This window comes from Acomys minous (assembly GCF_964271855.1).
Source record: "Acomys minous genome assembly, chromosome: 16".
NCBI lineage: Eukaryota > Metazoa > Chordata > Mammalia > Rodentia > Muridae > Acomys > Acomys minous.
In genome coordinates this window covers 10,116,679-10,131,610 of record NC_140498.1, presented here as the reverse complement: position 1 = coordinate 10,131,610, position 14,932 = coordinate 10,116,679, and the positions used below count along the sequence as shown (strand labels likewise).

General features: G+C 44.2%; 1 protein-coding gene and 1 long non-coding RNA gene across 4 annotated transcripts in view; one reads left to right on the top strand and one right to left on the bottom strand.

Moving 5' to 3' along the window:
• Positions 1–14,932, top strand: part of LOC311585569 — a 138,797-nt gene that overhangs the window by 28,442 nt on the left and 95,423 nt on the right. The window lies entirely within an intron of this gene.
• Positions 1–14,932, bottom strand: part of PRPSAP2 (phosphoribosyl pyrophosphate synthetase associated protein 2) — a 40,541-nt gene that overhangs the window by 15,600 nt on the left and 10,009 nt on the right. For all 3 annotated transcript variants that reach the window (XM_084760911.1, XM_084760910.1, XM_084760912.1), the window contains 3 exons: positions 11,064–11,236; positions 6,805–6,920; positions 2,169–2,224 (listed from right to left, as the gene is read on the bottom strand). In XM_084760911.1, coding sequence (XP_084617037.1) covers positions 2,169–2,224; positions 6,805–6,920; positions 11,064–11,236 — 345 coding nt within the window. The remainder of the gene's footprint in view (positions 1–2,168; positions 2,225–6,804; positions 6,921–11,063; positions 11,237–14,932) is intronic.

The window sequence follows — 14,932 nt, the reverse complement described above, 5'->3', positions numbered from 1 at the left end:
AAAATACTTTAATAAGAATTACCAAATATCCCAATATTTATGATTTGGTATTAGGGCTAGGGTGTGGCTCAGCGGCAGAGCACTTTCTTAGCATGTTTGATGTTGAGTTCCATGCCAATACCAAAATAGCAGCAGCAATAATAAATTAAGTTTATATCACCTCAGCTAGTAGCCACTGGAAAGGGGATAGGTGTCACACAAGAGACATGGCTGAACCTTGAGGACATGGTGCTGGGTGAAGAAAGTTAGCCACAGGTCATTTACTTGCAACTGCAAATCTATAAAGCAGACAGACAGGCATGTCTCTTCTGCTGAGGGGCAGTGTGAGGGGAAGGATGGGGTGATTACCTAATGGCCACAGGGTGATTTTTTATGATGATAAAGTCTAACAAGCAGTGACAGGTGGCAGTAGTACATAATTGTAAATATACTATAAAGGCCATGAACTGTGAAAAGATTTCAGTCCTTCCAGATTCTCAGCGTCTGCATTGTGGATTCAATTTTAACCAGAGAAAACCACTCGCCTCCATACTGAATATGGATACACTTTGCTTATTGCCTTGTTTCAGTAAGAAGATTACACTATTTATTACGCTGTATTAGAAATTATACAATCTAGAGATGATTTAAAGATCACAGGAGCAGGACTGAAGAGATGGCGCAGTAATAAAGAGCACTTGCTGCCCTTGCAGAGAATCCAGCTTCAGGTGCCAACTCACATGGAGCCTCAGTCATCTACAATCCAGTTCCAGGGGATCTGATGCCCTCTTCTGGCCTCCGTGGGCACCAGGTATGCAGACAAAACATTCATTCATATATATATGAAATATATATATATAAAATAAATCTTGAGAAAGAGAGATCATAGTTGGGAGCTGGGTGTTAGTAGCACATGTCTTTAGTCCTAGCACTTGGAGACAAAGGCAGGAGGATCGCTGTGAGTTTGAGGCCAGCCTGGTTTACAGAGTGAGACCCTATCTCGATGATGACCACAACAACACTCCCAAAAGATAAGTAGATATGTGTAAGTTACATGGAAGAAATATGACATCCTTCCGTATTGACAGTCCCTAGCACTTCATGCCACTTTGCTTCTTGCATTTTTTTAAAGCAAGGAAGTACATGATTTATTACACTGTATTAGTAATTATAAATCTATAATCTAGAGATCCAGTGAGTCACGGTATTTGACTGGAAAATGATTTTTTAAAGAGTTGGAATCCTGCATGTGATTTTGTGCTTCCCCTCTCTGGGGCAGTGTGGTTCTTCTAGAAAGTACTAAGGATTATTAGTATGTGGGAAACCTTTCAACCACAATGCAGTCTACAGTAGTTTATCACCAAGCTACCAGTTACCCTTGGCAAAACCTGGCTTGCTCTACAGCCTATGAGCTGCCCTATGGTGCTTCCGTCTAGTAAGTGTCACTTTACGGCACGCACACATGTGCACACACGCACGCACGCAGGCAGGCATGAACACAGGCACCCGGCCTGCCAGCGAGATACAAGTCTGATAACAAGTCACTAAAGCTCTTTGACCATGAGGCAGTAAACAAAGTAGGTTAAGTAGGATTTTTAACAGTTACATTTATTACCAGGCATGGTGATGCAAGCCTTTGATATCAGCATTTGTAAGGGAGAGAAAGGCAGATTTCTCTGAGTTCAAGGCCAGTCTGGTATACAAAGAAGTTCCAGGGTCACACACAGAGCAACCCTATTTGAAACAATCAAACAAGAACTGCCCCCCCTCAAATTATTTATTTACTTAACATGGAGTGGGGGTGTATGGAGGGCAGAGGACAAATAATGTGAGTTGGTTCTCTTTTTACCATATGGGTCACAGGGATTGAACTCAGGTCAAGTGTCAGGTTTGGCAGCAAGTGCCTTTACCCTCTGAGACACCTCACCAAATCCCTGGAGCAGGGCTTTACTGACAGCTCTGGAGATAACCCGTGGATGCGCTAGGTCGGCACTCCTCAAGTGGGATGGCTTTGGTTAAGAATTGACTGGCAGTCACAGGCCGGGATTGGAGAGAAAAGAGGAAAGTAAAATATCGACATGACAGGTCGAATTGGCAGGATAACACTGAATTAATCCCTGGAAGAGAAGTACTGGGGCTCGGGGCAGCCACTGCAGCCTAATCTAGACAATGGGGTGAGTCCCACCTACCTCTTGGCTGAGGCTGGAGACTTGGCCACAATGACAGCATTCCTATAATCCGGGATCTGTGACAGACAAGAGGCCGGGATTACTAACTTGTCTAAGAGGCTATTCCAACAACCAACACACGAACCTTCTAACAGGCTCAAAAGGATCATCTGGTCACTTCAAGTTTCACCAAAAAAAAGAAAAAGTTCAAAGTAAAATCTCCCTGTGAAAACCAAAGATGAAATGTTCTCAGTACAGAAAAACTTGGTAATGTAGTATAGATGCTCTTCTTAAGAAGTTAACAGAAAGAGTGGAGAGGTGGCTCAGCCACTAACCTGATTTGCTATACAAGTATGGGCTGAGCCTGGCTCCCCAGCACCCACATAAAAGCTGTGTTTGTAACCCTCTTTCTAGGAGTGGGGAGAGTAGAGTGGAGACAGGCAGCTCTCTAAGGTAACCAATGAATCCTCAAAAAGCAAGGTGAACTGAGGAAGACACAGAACCCTGGCTTCTGGATTCCACCAACATGCGTGTACACACATATGTGCACACACACATGTATAACACACACACACACATTAACAAAGCAAAACAAAAGAATTAACACAGCAAACCAGGTGTGGCGGTGTGTTCCTGCAATCTCAATTGGATTACCTAGGAGGCTGGTATGAACCTGTTTCGATAAAGGAAGACTTTTCAGGATGATATTCACTGAGCCTGAATCCAAGCTAATGTCATATCTAAAATACTGTGGTTCAAACAGGTGACAAACACATTGTAGTCACTTCATGCTGAGGAACGTCATTTATGAAAAGTCAGCCTCTTAAAAAAAAAAAGACATTAAGAGCCCTTGAGACCAACAAAGTAACAGTAACAGACAGGTGTTGTAGCAACTTTAATCCCAGCACTCAGTGGACAGAGAGGCAGGCAGAACACTGTGAGTTGAGGCCAGCCTGGGCTACATAGTAAGACCTATCTCAAAACAAACCAAGAAAAACCAAGTAACTAGAGCAAGGTGAGGTGGTGCATGCCTATAACCCTAGCAGGCAGGAGGTAGAGGCGGGAGGATCAGGATTTTAGGGCCAATCTAGGTTAAATGGGACTGTCCCCCCAAAATAAAAAATAAAGCAAGACAAAACCCCCCTGAGAACTAAATAATCAGCCACCTCAGGAACTTTTTCATTGTTGGAAAATTAAGTACTCAGCAATAAAGTGGTGACTAGGGAAGATGTTGTCGTTACCATGTTTGGATGCTTGGAACAGAACCATTGCTAAGTTGAGAAGCAGTTTTCTGTTTCTGATTTCATATCAACAGTATTTTCAAACTCTATTCTGTAAACATAACCAATTCATACGTGCTACTGTTCCACCGAAGAACATTCCCCTTACTGTTTCCTCACATGCCATGGCAATTAAAAACAACAACAACAAAAACCTTAAATTGTATGTGTAAAGGTGTTTTTTCTATATGTATGTCTACGTACCATGCAGAGGTCAGAAGAGGACACTGGACCCCCGAGAACTGGAGGCACAGACTATTGTGAGCCACCTTGTGGATCCTGGGAACTGGTTCTCTGGCAACGTATCCAGTGCTTTTCACTGCTGAACCATCTCTCTAGCCCCAACACTATGAATCTTAACACAGGTGGTTGTAGCATCTGGAGGCCAGCTAGGTAGCAAGTGTTCAGTAAATGAACAAAAATGCTGACTCGACTTGCATGCAGCAGAAAGACACACCTACCTAATGTTCTCAGGCAAGAAAGCAGAAAATGTATTCACTTAGGAACTTTTTTTGAACTGTCTCATGCACTTCTTTGACTCATCAAATAACATTGCACCCTGCCAAAAGACAGTATAACAGCCAACAAAGCCATTAATAAAACCAAAGGACTCTAATAAAAGTAGGCCCATTGTCTCTTCAGAGGGCAAAACAGGAAGTTCTTATAAATACAAAGATTAAGGTTTGATGAGAAAGAAATCTAGGAGGAAGCTATTAATCCAGATAAGCAGCTCAGCAACTGGCTAAAGGAAAAAAATAAGCTAATAAGCAAATGTGGGAGGAGAGAGGAAATCCCCTAGGATGCTGTACATAAGGACTCAAGTGTTAGACCAAGACAGAAACCAAGTCAATTAACTCCAATCTGGCCCACACAGTAAGTGCCAACCTCATAGAAGTAAGTTATGGCCAGATCCAGTGTGAACACTCAGGAGGTCATGGCTGGATCCAGGGTGAACACCCAGGAGGTTATGTCTGGATCTAGGGTGAACACTCAGGAGGTTACGGCCGGATTCAGTGTGAACACTCAGGAGGTTATGGCCAGATCCAGTGTGAACACTCAGGAGGTTATGGCCGGATCCAGAGTGAACACTCAGGAGGTTACGGCCGGATCCAGTGTGAACACTCAGGAGGTTATGTCTGGATCCAGTGTGAACACTCAGGAGGTTACAGCCGGATCCAGGGTGAATACTCAGGAGGTTACGGCCGGATCCAGGGTGAACACTCAGGAGGTTACGGCCGGATCCAGGGTGAATACTCAGGAGGTTATGTCTGGATCCAGTGTGAATACTCAGGAGGTTACGGCCGGATCCAGGGTGAACACTCAGGAGGTTATGGCCAGATCCAGTGTGAACACTCAGGAGGTTATGGCCGGATCCAGGGTGAATACTCAGGAGGTTATGGCCAGATCCAGTGTGAACACTCAGGAGGTTACGGCCGGATCCAGGGTGAACACTCAGGAGGTTACGGCCGGATCCAGAGTGAACACTCAGGAGGTTATGTCTGGATCCAGGGTGAATACTCAGGAGGTTACGGCCGGATCCAGTGTGAACACTCAGGAGGTTACGGCCGGATCCAGTGTGAACACTCAGGAGGTTACGGCCGGATCTAGGGTGAACACTCAGGAGGTTATGTCTGGATCCAGTGTGAACACTCAGGAGGTTACGGCCGGATCCAGGGTGAACACTCAGGAGGTTATGTCTGGATCTAGGATGAACACTCAGGAGGTTATGGCCAGATACAGTTGGAAGACGCAAGAGGGTTAGTTGATATCCAGAGTTCAAGATCAGCTTGGGTAACAAAATAGAACCTCATGTCAAAATAAACCAGTAAACAAACCGACTGAAAGACTAATTATTTTTAATTAGTGGCTTTAATATATCTTACATATAACTTTAAAGAAAACATGCAGATGTTCTATACATCTTTCTTCTGAATCATTTCACTATGCATGGTTGCTATGGTGTCTGCACTGTAGACCTAAGTGGACTCAGACCATCACACCTTTGGGTGTGCCTACATGAGTGTTTTCATAAAGGTCTGACTGAGGAGGAGACTCACCCTGTACATGGGTGGCAACGATGACTGGGTCCTGGGCTGAACAAGAAGACATTGAGCTGAGCAGAAGCCTTCACCTCTCTGCTTCCTGACTGTGGATGCTGTGTGACCAGCGGCCTCCCCACTATGACGGACAGTAACTAACACTGTGAGTCAAGAGAAACCCTACTCCTTCAGCTGCTTTTGTCAGAAGGCCTGCCACAGAAGACAGTAAGTAACTAATACTATGCCTTTGTCTGTTCACCAAACACACTGAGACCCTGCCAAAGAGAGGGAACAGCCAAGCAAATGAAACCACTGGCAAAACAAAAGCACTCTAAAAACAAGGCCCGGGGGAAGGCCTGGACTGACAACCAGAAAACATGCTCCAGAATTGTCTAAAGCGCTGCCCTAAATACAGCACCGAGAAATGAAGCTCTCTGGAAAAGTTACTACAGAGAAACACTGCATGTGTTAACAACAGCTCCTAAAAGTAAAATACTATTAACCAAAATCATAAAAGGCTTCTTAATTAGCAGATCACAAATATTTGTAAGACTAAAAAATTGGGGTAACTTTTGGGGCAAGATTATAGAGAACAAAACCTGCTTCTGTGTGGCCCAACAAAGGGTCAGCTTAAGAGCAGATAGTATTTTAAAGAGATGAGTTTTTCTTCAGATATTAAAGGAGGGGCTAATGAAATGAGACATTAGGGGGAAAGGCCATCAAAATGGATGAGAAATATGAACCATGCAAGAAAAGTCAGCAATGTGGAACTCAAAATGCAATAAATACAAGAAGGGGGTGAGAAAGAGATGACTTGGCAGTTTGGAGTACTGCTTGTTCTTCAGACAACTGGGGTGCAATTCCCAGCACCACATGGTGGTCCATAACCATCTGTAACTCCATTTCTAGGAGACCTGATGCCCTCTTCTGGTGTCTATGGGTACCAGGCACACACATACATACATGAAAGCAAAATAGCCATATACATAAAAACTCAGGAAAAATGAGCTGAACAAAAAAAATTTTTTACAGGCCAGGGGTGGTAGTGCACGTCTTTAATCCCAGCACTAGGGAAGCAGAGGCAGGCAGATAGCTGTGAGTTTGAGGCCAGCCTGGTCTACAAAGCAAGTCCAGGACAGCTTAGGCTACACAGAGAAACCCTGTCTGGAACCCCCCCCCAATTTTTTTTGGAACAGATATGAACTTTTAGAGACTTGCACTTATGAAATATGAAAGTTCTTTAGGCAGAATACAGAAAGTTTTAGTCCTTTAAGGAAAACCCAAAGAAACAAAAACTGTATCATGCCAGATGATTAAATAAAGTTACAGCTAGCTTACCTCTTCTTGAATATACTGTAACAGGAATGGGGAAGCTCTTAAATTATCCACTGGAATATTGAAGAAGCCCTGGATTTCCTTCTGGTGTAAATCCATAGTGATGAGATGAGTTAGACCTTCAAATACAAGCAGGTTAAACATGTCAACAGTACCACAGTACTCTAAGACACCACAGAACAATGGCCAAGCCAACACTCTCCTGTAACTCTTGCAGAGGAGGTGAGTTTGGTTGTCAGCACACACGCCAGGCTTGTAATCACCTGTAATTCCAGTTCCAGGGGCTGAGACCCTCTTTTGGCCTCTAGAAACCTACACGCATATACACATATCCACACACACATACATTAAAGGAAAAGCACTTCAGCTGAGCAGTGGTGGTGCACGCCTTTAATCCCAGTACACAGGAGGCAGAAGCAGGCCAATCTCTGAGTTCAAGACCAGCTTGGTCTACAGAGTGAGTTCCAGGGCAGTCATGGCTATACATAGAAACCTTGTCTTGAAAAACCAAAACTCAGGCTGGGCATGGTGGCACACACCTTTAACCCCAGCACTTGGGAGACAGAGACAGGCAGTTCACTGTGGGTTCGAGGCCAGCCTGGTCTACAAAGCACCCTTTGTTGATGCTTGTCAGTGTTTCCAAGAGGTTCAGTGGTCAGCACTGATAGGATTTACAATCAATCACCTAGGAGATAAATCTTGGGAGACACACTGTGAGGTGTAGCCTCTGGTATGCCTGTGAGGATTATTTTGATTACAATGAGGCAAGAAGACTCACTTTATTTTGTTTTTTATTTTTTTAAATATTTTATTTAACTTTAATCTATGTACATTGGTGTGAGGGTGTCAGATCTTGGGAGTTACAGACAGCTGTGAGTTGCCATGTGGGTGCTGGGAATTGAACCTGGGTCCTTCGGAAGAGCAGGCAGTGCTCTTAACCACTGACCCACCTCTCCAGCCCCCTGTGCCCCCCTCCCCATTAAAAAAAAAGATTTATTACTTGCAGGCCAGAAGAGGGCACCAGGTCACATTCTAGATGGTTGTGAGCCACCATGTGGTGGCTGGGAATCGAACTCAGGACCTCTGGAAGAGTAGTCAGTGCTCTTAACCTCTGAGCCATCTCTCCAGACGAAGAAAACTCACGTTAAATGTGGGCGACACCACAGCCTGGTGTCTGGGGCTGCATAAGGGGGAAGTTAGCAGGTCCAGCACTCATCACTCTTTACTTCCTGACTGCAAACGCAGTATGATGACTTGCTCCAGCTTCCGGCCACCTTAACTGCTATGATATACATGATGGAGTGCACCTCAAACTGTGAGTCAAAATAAACTTTCTCCGAGCCAGGCGTGGTGGCGCACGCCTTTAATCCCAGCCCTCTGGAGGCAGAGGCAGGTGGATCACTGTGAGTTCGAGGCCAGCCTGGTCTACAAAGTGAGTCCAAAACAGCCAAGGCTACACAGAGAGACCCTGTCTAGAAAAAAAACCAAACCAACCAAACAAACAAAAAAAACCTTTCCCTTCCTTAAATTGCTTTTGTTAGGTGTTTTGTCACATGAATAATATAAGTAACCAGCACAGGTTGCACATGGCTGAGGTCGCTGGAGTTTACCTTTTTTAAAGCTGTGCTTTGTTTCTGCTTTCTTTGCGAAGCTACATTGGAATATGTATTCTGTAAGTGTCTGTAAGAAGCAGTAACCTGGGGAAGCTTCATCCTTTTGTCTGCACAAATTTCTGTGATAAATACCTCACATAATCATATACACTCACATATAAGTACACACTTACACAGGCATCTGGCACATACAAGGAGAACAATGAAACTATTTACAAACAAATATAGAATTCTCAGGTTGTGGAATGAACAGAAAGCCTACAGAATAGGAGAAAATCTTTGCTGGCTACATGTTAGATAGGGGAAGTGTTATCTAGAATATAAAGAAATGCACAAATTAAACACCAACAAACAAAAACAACCAAAACACACACACACACACACACACACACACACACAAAACCAAACCCAGAAACTGTTAATCAATCAGTAGGTGAATGCACTTAACAGATAGTTCTCAAAAGTCATCCAAATGGCCAACAAATATTTTGCCATGTCTGACATCTTGAGCAGGTGGATCTCCGTGAGTTCGAAGCCAGCCTTATCTAGAAAAAGAGACAGGATAACAAAGGCTACACAGACACACAGAGAAACTCTGTCCCGAAAAATCAAAAAACAAAACAAACAAAACAAAAGCCAACTAAAGACACCCTCCTAACACACAATTATTTTGAGATTCCATCCTCCCCCTAGTCAGAATGGTAATCACCAAAAAAATGAAAAACAATGATTGTTGTCAAGGACATGGGCAAAGAGAAACACTATTCACTGCTTAGTGGGCTTATAATAATTTCTATTGGTTTGGCCTACAAAGCCAATAACTGACACAGAGTCTGAAACATACTACATGCCAGGCAGAATCTAAACTGATATAAGTCTACTCATAAACTAAACAAACTACTCTAAACCTCGTAACATACATATATCCCAAGCACTTGCCACTATGATCCTTGGAGACTTCTCTCTCCTTCCCTGTCAACTGTCTTCTTTTCCCTCTCAACTGTCAATCCTTGGCTCTGCCCCCTCTCCAGGAAGTCCAACCTTCCACTTCCTGTCCTTCTGCCCAGCTGATTGGCTGAACAGCACTTTATTGACAGTTGTTACATCCATTCATGACATTCCTCCACAGTGCAGTCACTGTGAAAACCAATGTGGAGGCTTCTCACAAAAATAAAAAGAGTACAAGAGGCTGAAGACATGACTTAGGGGTTAAGGGCACTAGCTGCTTCTCAAAAGGACATAGGTTTGGTGCTAACACGTAATACACACACATAACACAAATACATTTTAAAAATGTCCATGAACAGATGAATAGATAATGAAATTATTATACATATGCACAATGGAACTTATAGGAAAATTATACTCAACAAAGTAATCCAGGCTCATGGGGTGGCGGCGGCGGCAGCGCAAGCCTGTAATCCCACCACTCAGGAGGCAAAGGCAGGCGATCACTGTGAGTTTGAGACTAGCCTGGTCTACAAAGAGAGTCCAGGACAGCCAGGGCTGCTCAGCGAAATCCTTGTCCAAATATGTTTGTCCTCTCTCATATGTGGATCCAACCCTTTAATGTTTATTAATACACATGCATATCTTAATATGTAGATATTAGTTATGAAACTAGAAAGGACACCAGGAGAAAGTAAAAAGAGATACTGGGAAAGAGGAAGGGATAGTAAAATTGCCTAGCCGACTTGGAGAGCTCCAAGCCAATGAGAGATCCTGTCTCAGAAAAATGGTGGATGTTACCTGAGAAACAATGGCCAAAGTTGACCTCTGGCCTACACATATAATAACTTGTACACTAATTAAAAAGTATAAATATAGTTTATAAGATACAGGTATTTGTAAAATGGAAATGGTTCTTTTCTAGCAGTAAGGTTCAAAATGACTTTTCCCCTTTCAAAACTTGAATATGACTGAAAACTGTCATGTTAACACAAATGTAAACAAGTAATTCAGGAAAAAAATTAACAGAAGTTGTTCTTATTACTTCTGCATTTTAAGAAGTTGGAAGCAGAAATTCTCTACAGTTTTCTAATTAAAGCAGACCCCCAGGTTACCTGTGGTATACTTTTCATGATTTCAGATACCCATGGTTCAAAAACACTTAATGAAAAGTTCCAGAAAGAAACACTTGGTAAGTTTAAATTCCATGTTACCAGGAGTAATGTCACCAAGTTTTCTGATGTCCCCTTTTCCTCCTCCAGGACAGTGTACTGGTGCTTACACGCCACTCAGCTGGGACGTGTGGGATGTGAAATGTATCATCAAAGTACTGTGAGGTCAGCGCATGTGCACTAGGATTCCAGGCAGCTGCTGGAGGACCAGCACATCTCTCCTGGCAAGGGGAGCCCACTGTATACACTGTCTTTAAAAGCTCTTTCATCACTTATACTTTCTTCAGAACTCTAGTCAAGATAATGCTTTGAGATGTCTAAGGTCAAAAATAAATCTGTTATGGTGGAGCACACCTTTAGTCTCCTCCTCTGGCAGAAGAGACAGATCTCTGTAAGTTTGAGGCCAGCTTGGTCTACATAGTGAATTCCAGGACAGCCAGGACTACACAGAGAGGCCCTGTCACAAACAAACAAACAAACAAACAAACAAAAAAACCAACCAACCAACCAGTCAATCTGCCATTCTTACCAGCTTTGCACATCATGGAAGCCAGCAATTTTGAGACAATGGAGCCCCTTTTTCTCATCTTGCACTGCTTGCTGTAAGGAAAGTAGGGGATCACTCCGATGATGCTCTTGGCACATGAGGTCTTACATGCATATACCATGATCAGGAGCTCCATGATGGTGGTGTTCACATCCCTGAAACCCATGGACAGTGCCAGACACTTAGTATGTTACTTATGGCTATAAGACTTAAAGTATTAGACACACACACACACACACACACACACACACACACACACACACACACACACACACACCCCTCCACCAGCTCCTGACCAGATGACCTCTGCTTTTCCACTGAAGGAGACTATCACAAGACAGCTTTCCACCCCACATGCACTCAGCCACTGGGCAGCAGAGAGGACCTTTCTACATCACTCTGAAGTTACACTCTAGTCACCACCCCCTCTCACCATGCTCTGTGGAGGACCAGAGGCACCATCATTGACCACTCCTCCTGCCCCTCATCTCTAACAACCTGTGCACTTCTTCTTCATCAACATCTCAGGTCTTTGCTCCTCTGCGTACGACATTTCAGGAGAGAAGTCTACATCCCACTCTCCTACTCTTTTTTTTTCCTCCCATATACATTCCAAAAAAGCTATGGTTTCCAAAACAGCTCCCCAGCTTTAGTCAAGAGCCTCCAACAAGGGACTGGCTAAATTCACAGGCTAATTACAGTCTTTCCCTTAGCCCTTCTGCTGCCTCGCAGGCCACCGCTCACCTGTGCTACAACAGGTGCACAATGTCCGGCTGCCTCCTTCTGCGTCCTTTGATTCTCTTCTTGGTTCCCTCACTTCCTGCCAACACCATTCATTTGTCTCCTCCTCCTGTCACCCTTCATTTCTCAGCTCTGGAAACGCTGGCCACACTCACAGTCCTATCTCCAGCCCACGAGCCCCTTCAGAAAGCAATCTAACCAGCTGTTGCTAGACGCTTCCATCTGATGCTAAAAATCTAACCCACACTAAAGGAAATGCTCTTCCTTGCAGAAGCCTACATCATCAGAAAACCTGTGCCCACTACCTCCCCGGCCACCTGTTCCTCAGGCTACTCTGGACCGAGTTTAGAGGTGGCTAGACACCTCTTTCCACACTGCTTAGAGTCTCACCACTCTATTACCAACTCCTCCACCGGGCCTCCTGCTGGAGCCCTCAGCTCACACTCTAGTCAGAGCAGCTTGTTTTTAAAGTGGAAGTCAGTGCAAAGGCTCGAAGCCCTGATATGGTTCCCACTCCAGCACCCCCGGGTTACACAGTGCCTTCCTGGCCCCTCTGGGACCTGCTCTGATGCTCTGCACCTCTTGCTCCTCATGCCTTCTTAGACACCCACTGCTCTCCCCATCACTAAGGCTGCGTGGTCTATCATCCCAACTCTGCACCATCTTTTTTTTTTTTTTAATTTAACTTTTGGCAATGTTGAGGGTTGAACCTAGGGGCTTTTGAATGCAAGACAACCCCTCCACCAGTGATTGTGTTAGGTGTCACATAGCGCTTACTACTTTATGGTCTACCTGATAGTTGTCAAATTCTTTGGGTTTTGCCTTGTTTTCTTTCAGAGAAGGCCTCACTCTGCAGGGAGCTGTGACACGATACTGGTGTCTACAGACGTGTTGGACTACAGGGCCAATACCCCTTGTAGATGATGCTACTCTAGAACTACACATCCTCCTGCCTCAGCCTCAGAGTGCTGGGATCACAGACATGCAGCACCTTGTCTGGCTTATCATGTTCTCTGTGCGTATTCCCTCACTAGATCATCACTGTTCCAAGCATGAAAGCATTTCACAAATGTAACAGGACCCCAGTTATTGAAAAAGTCAACAAATATTGTTAATAACTGAATGCCAACATTTGGAGGAGAAGGTTCTATTTCTATTGAACAAGCCTCATCCCAGATGAATTAAAGTAATTTCAGAAAAGCATTCTGTGAGGAAAGGTAAGCAGGGGAACCTGCAGTGAGTAGAAAGTCACCCTGAGGCCAAAAACCCAGGAGTTCCAAACAAGCTTACCACCACTAGCTCACATAAGCAGATGGGTGACAGGGAAGGTCAGCTGTGGGCAGAGTCTCTCTTAGGTTTTACTAGCTTAACCTAGTCTGTACTAAAATGAAGCAAGGGGTGGCAGTGCAATTCAATTCAGTGGTACAGCGCTTGCCCAAAGACAGGAGCTCTGGGTCTGATTCCTCCTATTGATATTAATCCATCAGCGAGTCAACCAACCAATACAACGATGTAGCAGCTAAATGTGACACTATCAAATCCTCAGTCTATTTCTTGGCATCTCAGAAAGAAAATTCTGATATGCAGACCTGCAACCTAGTCAAGACAGGTTTGATTAGAATAATAAGGAACTGACAAAGACAGGGACACCTGATAATAGTCCTGCCACAGAAACTAAGTGCTAACATGATTCTTGGTTGCTAGAAAAACTTTATAGGTTCTAGCATTAAGAGCCTCTACTGCAGTGGGAGTGGTGGGGCACGCTTTTAATCCCAGCACTGTGGAGGCAGAAGCAGGTGGATTACTGTGAGTTCGAAGGCAGCCTGGTCTACAAAGTGAGTCCAGGACAGCCAAGGCTACACAGAGAAACCTTGTTTCGAAAAAACAAACAAACAAACAAACAAACAAACAAAAAGGGAGCCTCTACTGCTTGCTATTTCCCCTCATGAAAAATAAGGAAGAGGTGCTGGAGCGTTGGCTCAGTGGTTCAGACCACTTGTTACTCTTTTTTTTTGTTTTTACATCAAGACAGGGTTTCTCTGTGTAGCCCTGGCTGTCCTGTACTCACTTGTAGACCAGGCTGGCCTTGAACTCACAAAGATCCGCCTGCCTCTGCCTCCCAAGTGCTGGGATCAAAGGCGTGCGCCACCATACCAAGCCTCATATGTTACTCTTGCAGAAAATCTGGGTTCAGTTCCCAGCACCCATGTGACAGTCCACAATTATCTGTAATTCCAGTTCTAGGAGACCTAACTTTCTCTTCTGGCCTCTGGAAGCACCATACACACATGTGGTACATGTACATACATGCAAGCAAACTATCCATACAGGTAAAACTAAGTAAATAACTCTTTACACAAATACAAAGAAGATGGCTAAGAACTGTCCCTAACTGCAGTTCGAAAAGATTCAATACTCCCATTTGGTGTCCATAGGTACCAGGAATACATACAGTACATTTACATACTTGCATGCAAAATATTCATTCACATAAAGTAAAAACAAATGCATCTAAGAAAACAAAACAAAACACAGAACAGGAGATGCTGCTCAGGTGGGAGAGTGCTTGCCCAGCATGCACAAGCCCTGGAGAAATCCTTAGCCCTGCAGGAAACTGAGCCTGTAGTCTCAGAACTCAAAAAGTGGAGGCAGGAGGATCAGCAATTCATTATTCTGGGCTGCATACCACGTGTGAGGCCAGAGATACATAAGACCCTGTGAAAAAAACAACAACAAACACCCAGACAAACAAATGCAGAAAAGGGCAGACACAGTGATACCTGCCGAGGAAGGCTGAGGCAGACATATCCCTTGAGACCAGGAGTCTCGGGCTGGCCTGGAAATACAGCAAGAGTCTATCTTTTTAAAAACAAAACAAGGGAAGAGATTGAGGGAGAAAGGGATAAAAGGTTTAAGTTTTACTAGAGGAACTGGCCACAGGGGACTGCAGAGATGGCTCAGTGAGGAGCACTGGCTTTCCTAGTGTTATGACGTCATGATGCTGCTCTGTGACTCAGGCTGCATTGGATCTGGAGCCACCACCTCTCCGTGAGAATGGCAGGGTTCAGTTGTCCCCACTTCTCACATAAAGTGATTTTTTTAAAAAAGCA